The 23,431-nt window shown below is 43.0% G+C and overlaps 1 protein-coding gene across 4 annotated transcripts in view; it reads right to left on the bottom strand.

Annotated features, from left to right (window-relative positions):
- Positions 1-1,506: 1,506 nt before the first annotated feature.
- Positions 1,507-23,431, bottom strand: part of CTPS2 (CTP synthase 2) — a 165,507-nt gene continuing 143,582 nt past the window's right edge. For all 4 annotated transcript variants that reach the window (XM_050963699.1, XM_050963701.1, XM_050963700.1 and 1 more), the window contains 5 exons: positions 22,897-22,993; positions 13,408-13,463; positions 10,978-11,074; positions 2,688-2,832; positions 1,507-2,234 (listed from right to left, as the gene is read on the bottom strand). In XM_050963699.1, the coding sequence (XP_050819656.1) occupies positions 2,096-2,234; positions 2,688-2,832; positions 10,978-11,074; positions 13,408-13,463; positions 22,897-22,993 (534 nt within the window). In that variant the 3' untranslated portion in view covers positions 1,507-2,095. The remainder of the gene's footprint in view (positions 2,235-2,687; positions 2,833-10,977; positions 11,075-13,407; positions 13,464-22,896; positions 22,994-23,431) is intronic.

Raw genomic sequence — 23,431 nt, 5'->3', positions numbered from 1 at the left:
AAGGGGCACTTAAAGAAATGAAAGGGCATTTCATTTAGAACCAATAACACTGTACTTCCCTATCCAATTTATAGATAGCCTGTGTAATGCACTACTACAGGAGGACATCAAATGAAACTCTGGATTTGAAAACGGGATAGATAACGTTATGACCATGCCTCTTATAACATTTGTAGCAATGGTTAATAAGTAGGGATGTCGAGCAATTAAAAAAATGAATTGCGATTAATTGTGCTGTTTAACAATAATAGAATACCATTTATTTAAATATTTTGGATGTTTTCTACATTTTCTACAATGTCAAACTTTAGAGCCTACAAGTCCAATGTGTCCTATTTCTTCTTCAGCCAATCGCTCACATAAACAGGCTTGTTTACATTTGCAGAAGATAATGCTGCCTGCTCTTGCTTACAATGACACCTGAAAGTGAGACCAGGCATTTGCATGGCACTGTTGTAGCCAGCCTCGCAAGATATTTACGTGCCAGATGTGTTAAAGATTATGTCCCTTGATGCTTCAACCACTATTCCGGGGGACATGGATCCATGCTGATGACAGGTTCTGCTCAATAACAATTCAAAGTAGTGTGGACTGACACATGTCATTTTCATAATTTGAATCAGATGCCACCTGCAGAATGTTGATTTTCTTTTTTGGTGGTTCGTGTTCTGTAGTTTCCGCATCAGAGTGTTGCTCTTCTAAATGCATGCTCCACACTTCATCCCTCTCAGATTCAGAAAGGCACTTCAGATTCTTAAATATGGGTCAAGTTCTGTAGCTCTCTTTAGAAATCTCACATTGGTAATTTCTTTGCATTTTGTCAAATTTGCAGTGAAAGTGTTTACAAAACGAACATGTGCTAGGTCATCATCCGAGACTGCTATAACATGAAATACATGGCAGAATGAGGGTAAAACAGAGCAGGGGACATACAATTCTCCCCCAAGGAGTTGAGTCACAAATTTAATTAATGCATTATTTTTTTAACGAGCATCAACAGCATGGAAGCATGTCCTCTGGAACAATGGCTGAAGCATGAAGAGGTATATGATCTTTAGCGCATCTGGCACATAAATATCTTGTGACGCCAGCTACAACAGTGTCATGCGAATGCCTGTTCTCACTTTCAGGTGACATTGTAAATAAGAAGCAGGCAGCATTACCTCCCAGAAATGTAAACAAACTTGTTTCTCTTAGCGATTGGCTGAACAAGTAGGACTGAGTGGACTTGTAGGCTCTACAGTTTTACATTGTTTTGTTTTTGAGAGCAGTTACGTAACAAAAAAATCTAGATTTGTAAATTGCACTTTCATGATGAGGAGATTGCACGACAGTACTTGTATGAGGTGAATTGAAAAATACTATTTCTTTTATCATTTTTACAATGCAAATATTTGTAATAAAAATAATATAAAGTGAGCACTGTACACTTTGTATTCTGTAATGTAACTGAAATCAATATATTTGAAAATGTAGAAAAACATCCAAAAATATTTAATAAATTTCAATTGGTATTCTATTGTTTAGCAGTGTGATTCATCATGATTAATTCAAAAAACGTAATCACGATTAAAAAAATTAATGGCATGAGTTAACTGTGATTAATTGACAGCCCTGTTAAGGTAATATCTGAATATTATGATTTATAAGAGATGGCCTGCAGAAGTCAGGAAGGAGTTTTTCCCTATATGTACATCATTATACAATGGCCAGGACCATTAGAGTTGAGGTTAACTTGCATCTGAAAGATCTGCTGTAAACTATAAGAACCAGAATACCAGCAGTTTGAATTGGCTTGGTAATTATTATGTTCCTGTTGAGTCTTCAGAAAAAAAGCAAAACTGGTAAGTTCGGCACTTTGCTTTCAGGATAGCGGAGCACTTCAAAATTGGATCTGAGTAGGTTATCTTACAGTGGTCTATATTTTGAGAAGCTTTGCCATTTTACTCTAGTTTCCCCTGGCCTCACATGCTCTTTATAATTATTAGTATTAACATGGCATCTTTGATCATTAAAGCATTTTACAAATATGAATTAATTAACAGGCTGAAAAGTATTGCTATAAACAAGAAATGTCCCAGGAACTTTACCTTGGTTACAGAGACAGGTCTGGGGCTGTTAGGATCAGAGATCTTGGTTTGGCGCAGCCACAAAATTCTGACCTAGGTTCAAATCCTCCCCAAACTTGGGTTTTGCTTTGGGCCTTTTTCTGCTTGCTCAATATTATTACCTCGCTGCAAGAAAATAACCTTGACATTCACTGTTTCATTGTTATGATCATTCACATACAGACAGGTAAGAACTTCACCTAACTACATGAGCTGCCAGCAGACCTTTTTCCAGATAAAATAACCATTAACACAGGTGAAGTTAGAGGGCCAGACACCTCCTGTGAGGTGAGAAATAATTTTCCTGGAACTGATTGCAGCCAGTCAGGATGTACCTATTTGCATTTCATTACTGTAGTACTTTATTGTTTCTGATCCTACTATTGTCAGTCTATGAGGAGGAAAAATACTGAAATATCGCTCTTCAAATGACTGTTTTCAGCCAGTCTTGAGAAGGATTTTTCTCATAAATGTAATAAAAATCAATATAAAAAACCCCCCCTTCCCTTCCTGATTTATTGTATCAATAAAGGATAGTCCTACTGAAACTGTAGGCAAACAAGCAAATAATAATGTTACCTTGGAGACAATTTACATCCACGTTGCAAGTATGCATTGAGTGTCCCAGTTGCTGCAAGCAAGAGACCAAGGTATGGAGGTGAGGGCTTCATAGGTCTTGAGGAAAACTCTGGATGAAACTGGACACCAACAAAATATGGGTGATCTAAAATCCAAAGGGCATAAAGAAAATGGTAGAGGCTAGAAAATAGAAGAGAGTTCTTAATAAAGCTACTTTATAAGGAAAAAGATTTAACACAGGACACTAAAGGTTTCATAAATAACTCTCTAAATCTTATAATTTCATATTAATTTAATGGGGGAAAAGATCTTAATATTCTTTGATTAAATACAAGAAAGGAAAACTGAATACAGCTATACAGGATGTAATATGCAGATCTGAGTGCCAATAATAGCACAAGCCACTTGTGATTTCATTCCCATATTTACAATGAAATCACTAGAATGCACTGAGTGTGCTTAGGCTTATCTCTCGTATTTACAATGTAGTTTAGTCTCTACATATTTTGTGTGCATGTACAGATACACATAAATGTAAGCATAGTGTGCATAATAAACTATCAGATCCTGTAAGCTGCTAAGTGCCTTCAACTCCCACTGAAATAAGGAAGTGTCAAGGTCACTAGACACTTTACAAGAAAAGGCCCACCAGCTGGAAGTAGGAAGAGAACAGTGATCCCATTTTGTGGAGGATTTTGATATTTGGTTTCATTCTGACTTGGAACACAACCCCAAAATACTGTAATTATCCACACAAGGGAATGGAGCTCTGGCTCTGGTGTAGTCTGTGTAGTAGGCTGCTGCAGAACCTAGAAGCCCTGAGAGCCCTGTCTCCACGGCGGACTGCGTGACGGGCTGCCCCAAAGCCATGGAGATCCTGGAAGCCCAGGCTACTGAGAAGCTGCAAACCTCAGAGCCAGGGTTCCCTGGCTCTTGGCTCCCCATCAGCCTGCTGTGGAATAAGGTGGACAAGCTGGCAGGAAATTATCTCTGTGAAATGGTTTGATTACAACAAAAGGGCAAATTCTGACAAAATGTTTTGTTGGAATTTTCCTGACCAGCTCCAGAGAATATATTTACTCCATCTTTTCATGTAGGACAAAGGAGCTGATCAGATGTCCCAGTTGTGTGTACTACTGACCTGCAACCTTTGGTATAAAATACTGTAGACGAGAAATATAAGGATTAATTGCAATAAGTATGGTTACTACTAACAGAGAAGACTTTTTTTTTTTCCTCTAAGGAGAACTCTCTGTTTTTTCCTGATGGGGAATTCTGACTAGTGAATGGGAGTTGTGCGACCTTAATTCATTCATCCCATGTGTATGCATTATGATACAGTTTTTAATTACGTGATCACACACTGTTTTTTCCACAGGACCCCTGCCTCATTCAATGAAGGGATGGACCTGCTCTGGGAATGAAACATGGTTGTGTAGTGAAGGAGGCTGTTGTCTGTAAGATTCCTGCTTCATTGGTCTCATGGGGAAGATAGCTGAATGCTGCCCTGAAGAACTGGATTCTATCCATGCCTCTGCCACAGAGTTTCCATGGCTTGCTGGGCAAGTGACTTAAACCAAAATTTTCACAGGTGGTCACTAATTGTGTTCCTTATTTCCTGGGTTCCTGAGCTGAGACTGTACAGTCTGATTTGCAGAAGTGATGAGCGCTCACAGCTGCAACTGAAGTCAATGGAGCTGTGCTTTGAGCTAGTTCTATTAAATGCTAAGTTACTCTGAAAAATCAAGTTCTAAGTGTCTCAGTTTGGTTAGTGGATATACTTGATTAACCTTTGTGCCTCATCTCCCCATTTGCAAAATGAAATGCCATCCCTCACCTCAAAGGAGTGTCATGAAGATACATTAATATTTGTGGATCACTCTGATATTACAGTGATGAGCACCATAGAAAAGTCCTTGAGGAAATTAATACTTCTGTCTTCAGAGCAGGGTTTGGATAGTGTGCAGAAAATAAGACCTGGTCCACGAACAATGAAAAGCAAACAACATATGTCGATTCAGTAAGCACTGTCCATTCTGTTCACTGAATGAGGCAGGGATCCTGTGCAAAAATTGGTATGTTATCATCTAATTAAAGAACATTAAGTGGTCATGTTAGAAAAACATCTGGAGAGCTTAAGATCACCTGAAGACACCAGGTCTATTTGTTAGACTGTAGCAAAGAAAATGGTCAAAAGCACTGCTGATGCTAGTACTAATAGCAACATCTACTGTAAGGCTGTGCAGCTATACATTATAATGACCCTGTCATGGTATAATTCCCCACTCTGAACCTTAGCGTCCAAAAGATGGGGTACCAGCATGAATTTCTCTAAGCTCAATTACCAACTTAGTACTTGTAGCGCTGCCACCAACCAGGAATTCAGGTGCCTGGTACACTCTGGTCCCCCCAAAACCTTGCCTGGGGACCCCCAAGCCCCAGACCCTCTGGATCTTAACACAAGGAAAGTAAACCCTTTCCCTCACCGTTGCCTCTCCCAGGCTTCCCCTCCCTGGGTAACCCTGGAAGATCACTGTGATTCAAACTCCTTGAACCTTAAAACAGAGAGGAAAATGCACCTTCCCCCCTCCTTCTCTCTTACCTTCCCAGACTCTTCCTGAGAGAGAAAGTAATCCTAACACAGAGAGAAAATTAACCTCTCTCTCCCCCTTCCCTCCTTTCTCCCCACCAATTCCCTGGTGGATCCAGACCCAGTCCTCTGGGGTCTCACCAGAATAAAAAAACAATCAGGTTCTTAAACAAGAAAAGCTTTTAATTAAAGAAAGAAAAAACAGTAAAAATTATCTTTGTAAATTTAAGATGGAATATGTTACAGGGTCTTTCAGCTATAGACACTGGGAATACCCTTCCAGCCTAAGTATACAAGTACTAATTAAAATCCTTTCAGCAAAATACAAATTTGAACTCCTTCCAGCCAAATACACATTTGCAAATAAAGAAAACAACCATAAGCCTAACTCGCCTTATCTACCTAGTACTCACTATTCTGGACATATAAGAGACTGTATCAAAGAGATTGGAGAGAAACCTGGTTGCACGTCTGGTCTCTCTGAGCCCCCAGAGTGAACAACAACCAAAGACTAACAGCACACAGAAAAAATTCCCTCCCTCAAGATCTGAAAGTATCCTGTCCCCTGATTGGTCTTCTGGTCAGGTGACAGCCAGGCTCACTGAACTTGTTAACCCTTTACAGTCAAAAGAGACATGAAGTACCCCTTTTCTATTAACCCTTAACTATCTGTTTATGACAGACCCTTACTATAGCTTGTGTGTGAAAGAAAAGACAATGAACATATATTATAAATAGTAGTTTATCACATTCAATACAAACACGGGAAGTAATAGAGTAGAAGCACTGACTTTCTAAAGCCAACATAAAAATAGAATAGACATATGTTTCTCTTAAAAACAGAATAGTGTGCTTAGTTTGAAGCAAGATGCACCTAGTTTATATCTCCCATTGTTATATGCATGTTGGTGTAGCCGTACTGGTCCCAGGATATTAGAGAGATGATGTGGGTGAGGTAATATCTTTTATTGGACCAACTTCTATAGGTGAGAGAGACAAGCTATCAAGCTTACACAGAGCTCTTCTTCAGGTCTGGGAAACTCGAAAGCTTGCCCCCATCAACAGAAGATAGTCCAAAAATATATATTACCTCACTCACTTTGTCTCTCTAGTTTAAATCTGAGCATTTAGGTAAGTTACTATTTGAAAGAAAGTAAGGGGAAATGTTTTAGGACATTCCTGTTCCACGCACCTATTTCTCCCACAAGGATGCTGCTATTAAAGCCCTAAAGCAGTTAACATTGACAGTTACCAGAGACAGGACATTGGACTACATTGATCATTGCTCTCTTCTGGTACGACAATTTCCAAAACAGTTTCCAGTTCCAGTGCGTTCCGCTGCATTATTATAGAGTTGGTGGTTACAGGAAAAGTATGTTTTCCTATGACAATGAAAACCAGGTGTACACTACTGTTACAATCACTTATATATCACAGCAAAGCATGTCATGTAAGGTATCAATGGAAATGTTGTAATTTGCTAAATATGATAATCCTGTTTATATGCAAGTATCATCTTTTATCTGAAGTTATGAATATTTGCTATATATTTGTATCTCAAACATGGGTTGTGTTCCTGGCTTATACCCCCCAGACAAATTTACATTCAGGCTAGCCATCACTGGTTGATGGGCAATCCATATGGTGATGGGCCATTGACGGGAATCAGCTCTTCAGTGAGCCCTTCCTGAAGATGCCACAGACAAAGTGGAGCCAATGGCTACCCATATGAATCAGCAAAGCATGTAAGGACATGTGATGAGGACATGTGAACTAAGACTCCATCTTTTGCAAGTAACTTTCCATGCTCATGTGACCCGGGACTCCATATTGGCCAGTAACTTTTCATGCACGAGTTGAGCTAAAAATTGCAGTCTGTGACATCACTGCTTTGTCTTCATCCCTGCTTCTCATCTCTGCACTGTGATTTTCTAAGGAAGCTTTGAACATAGGACTGAATGACCCCTGACCTGCTTGGGTGAACCAGAGATATTTTTTTTACAACCTAGTAGATTCAACATCACTGCTATGATCCTGATCTACAGATTCTGAAAATCACTTGTAATGTATTTGATTCTCTTAACCGTTTAAGACCTCTTTTCTTTTTATGTTGTTAAACCTTTAGTTTTCAGCTACTAATGGACTGGCATCAGCTTGATGTTTGGATAAGATCTGAGATATATATTGACCTGGGGAGATGGCTTATCCTTTGGGATTGGAAGAACTTTATATATGACGAACATGGTTTCAGTAACATCTCATCAAAGAGATCAAATGTCTGGGTGGTGATAAGGGCTGATTGCCAAAGGGGGCTGTGTTGTTAGCTTCTTGTTGACCAGTGTGATGCTACACAACCTCATTCAGTTCCTGGTTTGGTACATCTAATGACAGAATAGCCACCAGGTTTGGGTGGGTCTGCCCTATCTTTATCAGTCTGTCCTGAATTTGGCATTCTCAGCTGAGACTCGCACCAGTTGACAAGGTGGTTACAGGAAAAGCATGTTTTCCTATAACAGTGAAAATCTGGTAGTTTTATAAGTTTTAAAGGAATCTGGTTCCATTGCTTGTTTCTTTTTACCATATAGCATGGTTCCCTAAAGCAGCAAAACAAGATTATTGCAAGATATCAAAATAGTATCTGTAGGGATATTCTTCTGAAATGCTTTGCCGACCCTATTTGGTAGAATATATTTCTGTCCCCAATCTCTAACTTCCCTGAGGCGATTGTTTTTCCCCTTCAATGATCAGAGTGCCCTTGCAAACCATTGTGAAATAATTCCAGGTTTTACTGCTGGTCTTATTCCTCTCGTAGTAACATATAATTTAAAAACCCTGCGCTATTTCATTATGCTTCCTACATAAATCATTTCATCCAAAGCAAATGAAATAGCCTTCTAATACCAATTATCAGCAGGTGTAGCAGGAACAAATTATACAAAAATTACCATGAGAGTTATTTGATTATGAAAGCTGATGCACACCTCAGTGGCAATTTACACTGCAGATATTTGACATGATAGAAATACATCTTCATTCAAACTCTGGTTCAGAATTAAAGCTTTCTTCTTTGACAGAAACGGAAATATAACCTTGTGTTTTAGCAGTTTATAATATCCCACTTGAAAGGTATTTTGGAAGCCTGAATAACACATTATGATGTGTAAAATTATTTGTCCCCAGAGAATCCTTTCAGAATGAGTGTTCTGTCCAAACAATTTGCCTTTAACTTTGATTCCGTTGTGACAGACCCAAACCAGTGGGGTACAGGAGTCTGGTCCTATTGGCATCCAGGAGGTGGGCGGGCAAAGCCCGCCCACTTCTAAAGGACCTACCCCCAGCCTAAGGGGAGGATCCACAGGTCTGTGACACCAAATGATTCCATGAGACAACTAATGAAAAAACATGATCGGGAGTGAGATCATAGGGCTAAACGAAGGGAACCTAATGGGGACACTGAGCAGAGAACCCCAAACAACGCCCACCGCTCCTTGAAGGTGTCAAGGGAGCCAGTGGACGCCGCCCAGAGGAACTCTGCCCAGATGCATGAACAGACGGAGGAGCAGAAATAGGCCCCACAGTCGCAGGAAATCCCGTCGGTCAACCTCCTCTCCCTGGTTTTATAGATGGCTAGTTTGGCTAGGGCCAAGAGGAGGTTGATAAGGAGGTCCCGCGACTTCGTGGGACCACGGATGGGGAGTGCGTAGATAAAAAGGTGAGGGGAAAAGTGCAACCAAAAACGCAATAAGATATTCAAGAGGAGCCAGAACAGGGGCTGCAACCTGCAGCACTCTAAATAAATGTGCGCCAGGGTCTTTTTCATGCCACAAAAAGGGCAGGTGTTGGGGACAGGGGTGAACTGCGCCAAGTACATACCTGTGCTCACGGCCCCATGAAGGAGTTGCCAACTGACATCCCTGGCAGGCCTCGGGACCAGGGCAGAGTATAAGCTAGCCCACTGGGGCTTCTCACCCTCGAGAGGAGGCAGGAGGTCCTGCCATTTGGTATCGGGGTGGGACGCGAGGGTGAGGTAGTGAAGAGTGTGGAGCACAAGCGTGTACAGATGTTTCCCTGGCGCGGTCTGGAACAGAACCGACTGCAGATCGTGCAGCTGGCTCGCAGTGAAAGGGCGAGGGGGGCTGATTGGGTTCACGGGGTAGGGGCCCAGTACAGGAGTCTGGTAGGGGGCAAATATACTGGTCACTGAATGAGTAGTTTTCTGTTCCCTGAGTGACCAGAGCAGGGGCTGCACTAGAGTAATCAGGAACCTGCTGGAAACAATTAAGGCAGTCAGGCTGATTAGAACACCTGCAGCCAATCAAGGCAGGCTAATCAGGGCACCTGGGTTTAAAAAGGAGCTCACTCCAGTCAGGTGGTTGGGGGGAGCCAGAGGAGAGGAAGTGTGTGTGAAGAGCTGGGAGCAAGTGGCACAAGGAGCTGAGAGTGAGAGGGTGTGCTGCTGGAGGACTAAGGAGTACAAGCGTTATCAGACACCAGGAGGAAGGTCCTGTGGTGAGGAGAAAGAAGGTGTTTGGAGGAGGCCATGGGGAAGTAGCCCAGGGAGTTGTAGCTGTCATGCAGCTGTTACAGGAGGCACTATAGACAGCTGCAATCCACAGGACCCTTGGCTGGAACCTGGAGTAAAGGGCGGGCCCAGGTTCCCCCCAAACCTCCCAACTCCTGATTAGACACAGGAGGAGTTGATCCAGACTGTGGAGAAGATCACTGAGGTGAGCAAATCTGCCAATAAGCGCAGGACCCACCAAGGTAGAGGAGGAACTTTGTCACACCGTATATAATGGCTGAAATTTTAGCTAACAGTTAACATTTATTAGACACAGTGACTTAAAATAGGGATGAATTAGAAAGGGGCTCAAAAGAAGAAAAGAGCTATTATCCCTCCTGGCAGTACAATATTAAAATTTAACGAAGTAAAGTCAAGTCAATCTGCAGAATAATTTCTCCTTTACGTTTTGTGTCTTCTGGAGGTCCTTGGCCATAGGAGAAAGTAAATCTTATTTGGTGTAGTAATCCAAAACTACTTAGTATTCATATTGCTAAACCCCACCTGTTTGATGTAAAAATAGTTAACTTCTTTGTGAAGGAATGGAGCTTGCTTTCTAGACAGTGGTTTTCCTCGGATTCAGGGAAGAGACATAAAAGAGTTATGTGTTTTGTTGTGGGTTAAAGGTAGAATGTTAACGAGAATCCCATCTGGCACTCTCTTTATTGCGTTTATTCAGAGTTATTTGGACAATTAATAGCTGCAAAAAGGCCATCTGTTCTTCAGTAAAGGCAATAATCCCTTCCAGACTACCTGTTTGAAAAGAAGTTCTTTGGTTTTTCTGATGCCTCAGCCACTACCGTATCTATTGATTTGGCAAACACCTTGCCACCTGTGTATTCTGATGTGGTCAGGAGTTGTTGAGCTAGGATGTCAGCCTTTTGGAAGAGGGCGGCATGAACCCTTGACACTGCATTGTATGTATCGTCCTAGAAGAGAAATGGAGGGAAGTGGTTCCTAACATATTCTGGCTGGAGCCTCATCCCTTTGTACTAGAGCAGTCTGCTAATGGGGACCTCACAGGATACAAGAATCATTTTAGGCTCAGTTAGCAATGTTTTTATATACAGTTCACTCTGATAATGTTCTCACTTATTTACTATATGCAGAAGATGTTACAAAAACACTTAGCTACTTACTTTCCAGTTCAATGATCTCCATTCTACTCCCTTCTGTGTCACGGCCAACAAATTTCAAACCTTTCTCTTCAAAGCAGCCAGTCAATTCTGGATTTACCTGGAAAATTGAAAAATACGGGTAGTAATTATTGTAATAGTTACATAGTTAACAAAGTATCAGAGGGGTAGCCGTGTTAGTCTGGATCTGTAAAAAGCGACAAAGAGTCCTGTGGCACCTTATAGACTAACAGAAGTATTGGAGCATAAGCTTTCGTGGGTGAATACCCACTTCGTCAGATGAAAGTTTATGCTCCAATACTTCTGTTAGTCTATAAGGTGCCACAGGATTCTTTGTCGCTTTTTCAAATTAACAAAGGTAGATAAGTTTTAACTTCTTAAATATGTATGTAGCAAAGTAGGGGGCTGGGAATTATCCCTTGTTTAAAAATTGTGCAGTGGAAATTTGTAAAATTGGTGGTTCTTAACGTAATATGCAATTAAGCAATTTTTTAAAAATGTGAAATACATCCAAAATACTAAAATGGCTCCTACTAGTATACTATATTTGTATCAAGCATGGTTAATATTCTTATACATGTATTATGTAGCTAATAAGCAAGTATGTTTCTTTAATATAGTCAACCTTAAAAAAATAAGTTGGTGAACACTTGAAGTCCTAAAGGAAAATAATGCCCAAGTAAAACCCACATGGCTCATAAAACCTAAAATAAACAACTTCATACAGCACCTTCTCACACATTCATTCCCACAGATACTCACAAATATAGGCTATTCCTTTCCCAAACAAATTAACATTTAACAACCTCAGCTACCAAGTTGATACCCAACCAACCTTAACTCTGCCCTCTGTGGCTTGTCAGTGTTCCTGTAACTCACTATTTCCTATACTTGATTTCAGCATTATTTGCCCTAATAAGCTGTGCAATTTTAAGTAAGGCTTGGATGTGTGGGTTGTTGTTTTTTGGGTGTGGGGTTTTTTTTTGTATTTGGACTACATCATGTTTATTATTTTGCTATTAATAAGGAGTGTTACTACATTGCATGGTTGGTAGAATAACAGCTATTGATCATTAGGCAAGGGAGAGTGTATTAGGGGCTTCAGTGGGCTGAGCAGCCTAGTAGTTAGTGTATCCAAATTCCAGCCCTTTGCCTCTCTGTCAGGGCAGCAGAGGTATCTTTTCCTGGTCTTAAGCCAGGGATCTTTGGCTTCCCACCCACATCAAGCTGTAGGCCCTTAAGAGGATATAGTAGGGGGACCTGTGGGAAAGTGACACCGGCAGAGTCCTCCCTGCAGTGAGTCTAAGTTGCTCCCCTGAGGCACTTCCTACCTATAGATCCCTTCAGTTTGAAGCATGCCCATATAGTCCAAATGAACAGTTAATCCCCTTACACCAGAAGAATCCAAAGGAGCAGCGCTCTGCCAGATGTGCTGGTTCTTACAGAGGGTGGTGGCTAGCAAAGGCTCTGCCTGTGGGCCTTGGCCACTCTGTGGCCCTCTCTCAGGCTCACTCTTCTGTCTGGCTTCCCAGAGAAGGATTCCTCTCTCCTGCAGTCTGTTTACCACTCTTTGGCTGAGCTCCTTTTAATCCAATCCTCCAGGCGGAGCATGCTCGGCAGGTCTGGAGGCACAGGGCAGCCAGGGCCCAGTATTGCTTTTTAACCTCTTCAGGCCCTGGGTGGGGTTTGTATGTCCCATCACAGACAGGTACAATAAATGTGTAGTTTTTACAGGGCATGCAGCATGAACTGAACATGGTCTGCAGAATCGGGGTATTATCAGAGCAGTGCAGCCAGGAGCCAATATTCTTCTTTTTATTTTGTCATTAGTACTTGCTACTCAGGGTCACACAAATGTGATTACCTCTCCTATTGTGCCCGTCTTCACTGATATAGATGGAGGCCTAACAGTCACCTACAACTTTATTCAAGTAACCAATCAAATCATTTCTCATAAGCCATCTCCCCTTGTGATGCTTCTCTTCTAGTCTGCACAGGACAAGTGTGGCTTCCCCTAAGATCACTCTGAAAGTCTGCTGACAGGAGGGGCTCATACAGTAAGCTGCAGTTACCTCATCTTAGAGAGCAAGTCTGTTACCTATGTGAATTATTTGAGCTCAACCAGCCTGAGAAGCAATACACCTAATCCTGCTCCCAGTGAAATCAATGGGAGTTTTACCATTAACTTCACTGGGAGAAGAATTAAATCCACTATCACTCTTCAAGCTAGGTCTCCTAAAATGCAACATGGTCTGCAAACCACAGAACCCTTTGGAGTACATCTAAATAGTACCTACTATTACACCAACCCCCTAAGGTCTTGCTTAACCCTTATTCAGGAAAACTCCCATTGACTTCAGATTAAATAAGTTCGTCATGGTTTGCCAAAGCTATAAATTCTCTACAATATAAATTATATTAGCAATGCCTTACCTCATACCGATGCCTGTGTCGTTCCTCCACAAAATCTTCATCACCATAAAGTTTCCCTGAAAATAACACAAGGGAAATGATTAATAGCAAAGTGTTGTTTCTACCAAACATTTCTAGAAAGCAGAAGATATAGCTCTTACAAAGTGCCATAGTTTTTCTAGTGTTATTCTTTTAGCTCACGATATCCTGCACATGCTCCATGAAATCTAAATTCCAAGAAATTTCTTACACTCAAACAACCCAATTGTATTCACTATGCCCCTAACACAGTCTTTGCTTGTGCTTTCCTATCTCACTACTTGTTCATCTTTCTTTTTTACTATTTGACCCATAGAATGTTAAGTTATCCAGTTGTTTGCAGTGTTGTTGTAGCCATGTTGGTCCCAGGATATTAGAAAGACAAGGTGAGTGAGATGACGTCTTTTATTGGACCAACTTCTGTTGGTGAGAGAGACAGGCTTTCAAGCTTACATAGAGCTCTTCTTCAGAAGAAGAACAGAAGTTGGTCCAATAAAAGATACTACCTTACCCATCTTGTGTCTCAATCTTACCGGTGAGTATCCACTTCTGCAAGTAAGATTATGAATAACTTTTTTAGACTGTAGAGTTTAGACACCTCCACCCGCAGGTGCCACCCCCGCAGCTCCCATTGACTGCAGCTCCTGGCCAATGGGAGCAGTGGGGCCAGCATGCAGAGCCGCCTAGCCATGCCTCCGCCTAGGAGCAGCAGGAACAAATCGCCACTTGCAGGGAGCTGTCCAAGGTGACACTCTCCGGATCTTCCACACCTGAACCCCTTGCCCCGAGCCCCCTCCCATACACAAACTCCCTCCCAGAGTCTGTGCCCTGCACCTTCTCCTGTGCCCCAGCCCCGCACTCCCTACCGCACCCAAACTCCCTCTCTCTTAATTAACCTGCATTTTTCACTTACAGCACCCCGCATTCTCCCAACATGCATACAGTTTTTACTGTATCTTTTTTGAGATGGGACACCACACCGGCACACAGTATTCAAGACATGGATGTATCATGGATTTATATAGAGGCAAAATGATATTTTCTGTCTCATTATCTATCCCTTTCCTAATGATTCCCAACATTCTGTTCACTTTTTTTTACTGTCGCTGCACACTGGGTGGATGTTTTCAGAAAACTATCCACAATGACAACAAGATCTTTTTTTTTTTTTGAGTTGTAATAGCTAATTTAGACCTTATCCTTTTATATGTATAATTGGGATTATGTTTTCCAATGTGCATTACTTTGCATTTATCAACATTGAATTTCATCTGCCATTTCGTTGCCTATATGTCCAGTTTTGTGAGGTCCCTTTGTAACTCTTTGCAGTCTGTTTTGGACTTAACTATCTTGAATAGTTTTGTATCATCTGCAAATGTTGCCATCTCACTGTTTACCAAATTCTGCTATTAGACTGCTGTAACTAAGATCAGAATCTGGCCCAATGTGTTACTGCAAGACTGAACTGCTGGAAGACATCTCCAAAAACTGCAGTGTGGAAATACAGAGGTCTTACTGAGGTGGCTACAAAAGTTAATGCTAGGGAAACCTTTAGAACCACTCATATTCCCATTCTAGTTGTGATTTATGAGGAGTGGGAGCAGGATTTCCTTCTCCAGTACAGATTATCAAAGCTTTACACATTCCTCTGACACATATGGCCATCCAAGCTACTCAAAATGATGGCACAGATTTACAACATATTGCTGCACCTCAACATTAACCTTTCTATAAGAAGATAAGGACCACATAATAACTGCAGTATAGTAACAGGAAAAGATTATACATGATGAAGTGTGTATCCATATCTTCTCTAGTATTACCCAGGCCACATAGCTGATTGTCAAAAAGCCATTATCTCTAAAAGCACTTTTTCTTTTAAATGGGTATATATACTGCACTTTCATTTCCTGCCGAATTACATATGATCTTAAAAACTCAAAAAGCTACTGTCTACAAATCTGAGAAGGCTAAACATTTTTTCATATCCCAGATGAATGCTGCAGGCAGAAAAAATGAACAGGATGATAATGTAGCAAGTACGTCTGAATCTGTTGATGGACAAAGAATTGTATTGTATCAAAGTTTTATCATCAACTTATTTCCTTTGTAAATGAGACCTGCTAATAGGTGCCCTACATTAAGTATTATTGCACCTTTTGAAACATGGCTGAAACTGAATCTCCGATATGATATTTCTTTTTGCCTATCAGCTATGATAAGTATCTTAACTTAAACCACTTTTCCATTTTGACCCTACAAAACCAAAGAAACAAAAAACAGAACACTAATATATTAGTTTGTGGGGCTGGGAAGTAGACCTAAGCTAGGGCTGGGGAGTTGGCTTGTCTCTGGCACCTGGCCCTAGACTATGGTTTGGGAGGGTTGGGGGGCAGGGCAGGACTAAGATTAGGGCCCTATTCACAGCCCAGAACCCTTTTGGACTGAACCCTAACCCTAGCACTGGGCTGCCTGCTGACACAAACCTTAGCAACAGCCCAGGACTCCTTGCCAGCACAGACTGTAACACAAACCCAAGGGTGAATGCCGGCCCCAACCCTAACTCTAGTCTGGCAAGCACTGCTGGCCCCAACTTTAAACTGGGACCACCAGTAACTAACTGTAACCATAGCTAGGGGACCTCTGCCAGCCTGTGGCAGGGCAGACTTGCTCCGTCCTACTTTCTAGACCACAAACAGCTCAGAGACTTTCTTCTGGTAAAACACCTCATGTGGTTCGTTTACAGGGTTCTTTTCTAGAACCTTTATAGACTGTGCTGCAACATATCAACAGTCCCATGGAGCCCTCAGCTTCTGTGCCAAGGAGGAGAGATATCTCTTGTGACTCAAGCTACAAGGCAGCTGGCCTGGCGCTGGGGTGGCCCCTCCCCCACTCTCTTTCCCCTTCCATACTTCCTTCCTGCACCTTTTGTACCTTCTGGGCTAATAAGTTAATTAGTCTTTTAACTCTATCCATCCCATCTCAGCTTATCATCTGGGCACAATGCCCATAGTCAAGGTGCTAAGGTACAACTAACTGGAGTTGCAGTGATCAGAGTGCTGGCTCAGCCGCTGTTGCCCCTGCACTCTGACACCCATCTCCCTCTGTTATCTGACAATCAGATTTTTCTTTCCCTGTGCTTTCCCTTGCTTAGCAGAGGTGTCACACTGTGGAGGGTTGCTTTTGGTCCCTAGGGTGATCATCAAGGTTGTTCTTGTAGTGTCCACCCATTTTCCATCCACAGAACCCATGCTTGGTGGGGGGAGGATGTCCCCACAGCTCCATTGCAGTCCACACGTCATCACACAATGTGCATCCTGAGGGGTTGCTCTTCCTATTCCATCGCTTTATACTTGGCAGTGGATCGAGGGCACTCCTCTGATTAATCAGGTCCTTGGGCTCCCCTAACCCTCCAAACTGTGCCTGAGCTGCTTCTCCTGGGGGTGCACCATGGGATACTCCCTGGGCCCCTCAACCTCTACTAAGGATCTCTGCTTGTCTTTCTCCACCATTCCTACTTTCTTAATTCCTATCGCCTCCTGCTCAGTCTCTTGCAGGACTCTGTTTTCCTCCCTTTCCACCTGTGTTAGGCTCTGTTCCCCAGAGATTTCTAAATTTGCTCCTGCTGGTTTGTTATTTCCCTTGCTGTAGGGATCCATTTCCTCCCACTCAGGTTTTCCATTTCCCCATCTGTGGCCCGCAACACCACCTTGTTTTCCTAATAGGAAGGTGCTCCAGTTGGCACCCAACAAAACACAACAGAGTGGGGCAATCTGTTCACTACCCAAGCTTGCTTCCAGTTACCTCCTCCAGATTTCCAGGGGTACCTCTGCCCTTTTTATCTCCATGAATACACTCTCTTCTCACACTTGCCCCTGGAACCAGCCAGTGGGGTTGCACCAACTCCTGCCAGACTGGGGAGCAAGCAGAGGCCCTATCTATCAGGGGAACTGTGTCTACCAGTTGACATTTCCTTCTCACCATTACTGGAATGGAGGACAATTTTTCCTTTTTTCCTTCCTTCCAGTCCTGTCTCAGATGCAAAACTCAGAAAACCTACATTCCATGTTCAGGTAGTCCTTTTCCAAGTGACCCTGACACCTGCACAGGAAACATGTCATGGATTGAGCCCAGGCCAGAGCTCCTCTGTGATCTTCCTTCTTCCTCTCCACACTCCTGGCCAGTGTGGATTCCCCAAACTTCCTTCTGAGTTCTGATCCTTTATGGAGTTGGCCCTCTGTCCTGGGGAGATCCTCCTCTGTGAACCCCTCTATCAATTTTACCAATGCATCCAAAGTGCCAGATTGATGCCATCTAACCCACACCTGTATGTTCTTGGTAAGGCCCTGAGGGAACTGTTCCAACACCAGAGCATCCATTATTTTCCCCACTGTTTGGATATCTGAGCTCAGCCAACAGGTGGCCCAATCCATAAACTTTTGGGCAAATGACTGGGGCCGTGCCGCCTCATAATCCTTGCGCCTTAGAATTCTGTGCTCATATCTCAGTGGATGGCTGTCTTGATTCCCTCATAGTCTCTGGCCTGCTCATTATTCAGGGCAATATAAGCAGCTTGAATTTCCCCAGCCAAACAGGTTTGGGGTTATCAGTGAGCTGCAGGCTAGGTTGGCACTGGGGCTGGCAGGTGGCTCTGGGCTAAGGGTTATGCTTGAGGCTGGCAGATGGCCCTTGGGTAGGGTTAAGGATGGGGCTAGCAGGTGCCCTTGTGGTAAAGGTTGGGCTGGAAGAGCATGCTAGGCTTGGGTTACAGTTAGAGCTGCCTGAGGGTTCTGGATTAGGGCTCAGAGGGCTCCCGGTTGGGGTTAGCTTTTGGACTTTGATTAGGGTTGTGACCGGACAAAGGCCTCCTGACTAAGGTTAAGGTTAGCAGAGGCTTCAGTACTAAGATTAGGGCTGTGGCCAACAGGCAATCCCAGGCTAGTGTTAAACTTTGGACCAGGAGGCAGCCCTGTGCTACAGATAAGGTTTGGGTTGGCAAGAAGTTCTAGGCTAAATTTATGTTTGGATTTGGCAGGTCGCCCAGGGCTGTGGCTATGGTTGGGGCCAACAGGTGTCCTGCAACTCAGATTATGGTTTATACCAGGAGGGGGCCTTGAGTTGGGGCTAGGGTTAGGGTTGGGACTAGCAAGGGTTTCTGGGGTAAGATTTGGTTTCAGTGTGGCAGGTTGTCCAGTGCTGGTGTTAAGGCTGGGGCCAGCATATGGCCCTAGGTTAGGGTTAGCATTCAGGCCAGGAGAAGCTCTCATGACAGTCCTGCAGATAGGACTGGCAGAAGTTCTGGGCTGGGATTAAGTTTGGGGTCAAGTGATTGACCAGGGCTAGATTTATAGTTAGCACCTCACCCCTAACCCAAACCAGGGCCTGTTGGCGTATGTCTACATTGCAGTGGGGAGAGGGTCTCCCAGCCCAGGTAGACAGATTCACACTAGTGAGGCTCAAGCTAGTGCAATAGAAGTAGCAGTGGAGATATTGCAGCTCAGGTGCCAGCTTAGGCTCTTAAAATCACCTACCCCCTGGGTCTCAGCTCAGGTGGCTAGTCCGAGTCTTCACCAGAGCTTCAGCATCTATACTCTACTTTAGCATGCTAGCTCAAGTCCCAGTGGCATGAGTCTATCTACCTGAGCTGGTAGTCTCACTCCTAGCTGCAGTATAGACACCCTTGCTGGCCCCAGTACCAATCCTAGCCCAGAACCCACTGCCCTTCCCAACTATACCAGTATCCCAGGGTTGCCTGCCAACCCCAGATCTATCCATAACCCAGATGCCTCTGCTGGGCAAAATTCTAACCCTGGACTCAGGGCATCTGCCAGACCCAACACTAGTCCAGGGCTGTCTGCCTACCTGAAGTCCTCCACTGATTTGAACCCTAGCTCTTACCCGAAGGCCTCTCTTAGTCTCAACCCAAACCCTAGCATGAGTATGTCTGCCACCCCAAATCCTGACACTTGCCTAGGGCTACCTATCAGACCCAACTCTAACCTGGGGGCTGCACAGTGACCCCAACCATAGCCCTAGCCTCTGTTGGCCACAGACTCTGCAAATCCCAACTTTATCCTTAACCCGTTGGCTTCTGCTGGCCCCGACCCTAACCCTAGTCCTGGAACCTCCGCCAATCCCAACCCTAATCCTTCCCAAGGGTCGCCTGCTGGCTCCAATCCTCATCCTAAACTAAAGGCTTCTGCTGGCTCTGGCCCCAACCCCAACCCAGGGACACCAATCCAGCTGTCCCAAACCCAACTTTCTGCCAGCCCCAACCTTAGCCCAGGGACCTCCCGCTGGCCCAAGCCCTAACCATAGCCCAGCAGAAGCCCCCATGCTAAGATTAGAGTCTGGCCAAAAGGCTCAATTTCTTTTTTGAGTTTTTGTCTTTATGGTTAAAGACTTTATAGAAAATACTGTTTTCACTTGATTGTCATATGAGTTCTTAAGTTACGCTGTTTTCTACAAATTTCATCAGCAGTATTTAAAAACAGGTAAGTGAAGGAAAGCAATGCCGGATTGCTTAAATTCGTATTAAAATCAGTGAAACAGTCTTTGTGACGTAAAGTACTGTCTTTTAATTTAAGAAGAAAGTATCTCCAGCACTCTTATATAGCTGGTGGCACATGCTTCTCTTAGGAGAAACTCACTAATCCACGGAATAGTGAGTGATCACCTGGAGAACATGGATTCTCAGGAGTTTACATATGATATTCTGATCTCTTCCACTGTACTGGAAGTTTATAGGACAGGGCAGGGCAGGAAGGTGAATTCTCTCAAAATATTAATTCAACTATATCTGGTTCTGTAATGGGGTCAGCACCTGCTTTTCAGGAGCACCCCGACTTGGTCGATGGTTTCTTCAATGCGTCTTCAGTGACTCACTCAGCCCTCCAGTCAAGTCACACACACTGTAGATGCAACAGAACAAAACCCTTTCGGGGTATACAATCTTTACCTTCTCCCAGCCCTGGTATGGGGCCATACCCCAGGGCTTCCTCCCTAGAGACACTGTCGTCCTGCAGCCCTCCTCAGGCTGTCCTTACTCTGTCTCAGCAGTTAGCCAGGAGCTACCTCTTAGCTCTCTTGGTCCCTGTCCACACTGAGCTGTCCATAGTCCTGATGTTCTTTCAGCCATCCAGCAACAGAGTTTTCTCTCTTCCAGATCCAGGCAGCAACTGATTGCCTCTGGCTCTGCAGCTCCTTTTTATAGGGCCCTCCTGGCCCCTCCTGCAGCCCTTCAGATTGGTTGCTTCCCCTGCAGCCACTCTAGGATGCTTGGAGGGCTTCTCATCTGCTCCTCTCTGGGACAGAGTGTGGTAGGACCCCAAAGCCTCCAAAAGGGGGCTCTGAGCCTAGTCCACCCCATCACAAGTTCCCAGGAAAAAAACCAGACACTCAGTCATATCTTAATTACAAGCCACTGTCTTGCACTGATGTATATTTTTAAATATTTGCTAAAATAGAGGCAAACATGTTACACTTCAGTAAGCACATTCAGCTCAGGAAGGTTTCATTAAAGGGATGGCTTCAAGGAGCAATATAAAATGACTCTTTGTAACATCTGCCTGGGCCAAAAATGCATCACCAGAAATAAAGGGTATTTGAATTACTTATCATAAACAAAGATTTCTATTTTGTAGCATTCTTTTGTTCCTGACTAATCCCACTTTATCAACAAGTAATCTCATGTATATTATTGGGGACTTTGTACCATATTTGGGTACAGAATTATTTGGGGGAAAGAATGAAGTATTTTTCTGTATTGTCTGAATGGAATGTCACTCATAGCATAGTATATTTATCATTCTGAAAAAAAATGGTCCATTAGTTACTTAATGGGTAATTTCTTTGTGTGATGGACACATTAAGATATAGCTGAAGTTCCTGTCTACTAAATGGAATGATGCACTTAGACAAGATTCTGAATTCCCAGTGTAGTTTCAGAATTTATTCACTTCCTCTATTTTTTTCATTTTTTTGGCTGAGTCCTCTAGCAGTGGATTGTGGAAGTTCACGCAGACAGGCATCCTTTAAGTTGATCAGAAGGAACATATCAGATGAGAGAAGGTAAGCAGTGTCTGTTTGCCCTAGAATTCTGGCTAGAATGAACATGACTGGATTAAATCCACACAGAGCATTGGGAATGAATGTGAAGCACGCTGGCTATCATTCATGTATAATATCATCCAAGTGTGCTTCAGCTTCCAAGGCAGTAAAAATAATGGGTTTGGTGTCTGCTGTGACATGCCAGGCTGGATAAATAACATTTGCTAAACATTACTGGAGTTCAAGGAACGCTAATGCCAGGGATCTTGATGGTGAAAAAATTAGAAAATTCATTAGAATAAAAATGGACTATTCTTCCATGATGAGCAACAATGGATTATATTAGTAATTCATAAATCAATGTTTATTTTATGGGAATAATGACACTGATGTTCCCATGTGACCTTTTTTCTGACACACCCTCTCGGCAGGAGTATATCTGACAAATATCTTTGTTCAATATGGCTCCATCTCTACCCTTAGAATTTCATTCACCGCTCCAGTGGGAGCTGCATGTGAGCATCTGAGGGTAGATTTGGACTCAATATTTGTTCTCCTCTCTTTGTGCTTCTTGTAAGCTGAACACAAAAATAGAGAGGGTTATTACCACAAAACTGGCTGGAACCACCAATGTCACATTCTGAAAAACTGAGGATCACACTGCATAAATAACTGAACCTAATTTAAAAAATAAAACTGCAATATTTTATAGAGGGAGGCTTTATGTCCTTCTTGACTGACCCACCCACTTCTCTTGCTGGAAGTCCTGGCTCCTGCTGAGTGTACAGGTGTGTCATCAAAAAAGAGAGAGGCAGCAGTAGCAGCCTGTTCTGGACAATAAGGAATGCTTGTGCCCTTGTAAAGAATCTGGCAATGTGGGGGCATCTAAGGTAGTCCATCCTTCTGGAGAGAGGAGCACTGCTGGGGAGCTAACATGTTGAAGCCAGCCTGGTGTGCTGAGCTTCCTGTCCTCCCACTGCTGCCTGCAGAGCCACCAGTCTGTGCCAGCTCCCCTCACAGTGACCATTTTATCTGGTGCTTGGAGGAGAGAAGTGAAAGTGGGACAAAGAGAGTGAAGCTGTACATTTCCCCTCCAGTGCCTCTCTGATAGTGGGTGATTCATCTGCACACCCTTTAAACAGGGAGAACGGGAAGAGAGGGCTGTTAATCTGTCTTTAGTAGATGTTGTTTATAGATACTAAAAAGATTCACCCCAGGAACTAATCAGATGAATAAAAAATGCTATTTGTGTAGTTGCTTTTCAGGGTAGGAAACATTTTAAATGTGGACTGCATGGTGTGTGAGGAGAGGCAATAAATGCAACCACAAGAACATGTTTGGCACAATTCATTTAGGCTTTTAAATATGAGACAGACGGTATTTTTATCATGAGAGAAAATAAACGGGCAAGAAGTAACTTACTTAGGACAGAGTCTTCTGTTTTGAAAACAGTCCTCCTTTTTCCCAGTCTCATTGTTCCTCCCATATCTCCAGGATTGTGTTCAGGCATGTCAATGACCTTGCGAGAGAAAATATTGAAGTAGTGTTTCATGATTTCTTTATTTGAGAAAAATACATAGAAGTCCATGTGACATTAAAATATTAACTTTATTATATTTACAATATTTCATACATATTGTCAGATGGAATATCAATGAATTCCAAAGCATGTTTACAAAATAATGCTGCTACATAGTTGGCAATCACAAGGTTGCCAAAAGCTTTGGTACTGTAATCAGATTGCAATGATGGACATAAACTGAATATCCAGCCAGACCACTTTAAGGACCTAGATAAAGACTGATCCAGGTGGCACTCAATCTGCAAGGAGTCTACATCCTTCTGGAATTTCCCATGATGATGATGATGATATATGCAACCCACATTAGGATATCATCAATGACAGCAAGACATTTTTGGGGCAAGAAAGGTGTCACAATATCACTTCAACTCTTTG

This window comes from Gopherus flavomarginatus, chromosome 1 (genome assembly GCF_025201925.1).
Source record: "Gopherus flavomarginatus isolate rGopFla2 chromosome 1, rGopFla2.mat.asm, whole genome shotgun sequence".
Lineage (NCBI taxonomy): Eukaryota > Metazoa > Chordata > Testudines > Testudinidae > Gopherus > Gopherus flavomarginatus.
Note: the sequence above shows the minus strand (reverse complement) of the source record. Positions and strands in the feature narration are given on the sequence as shown.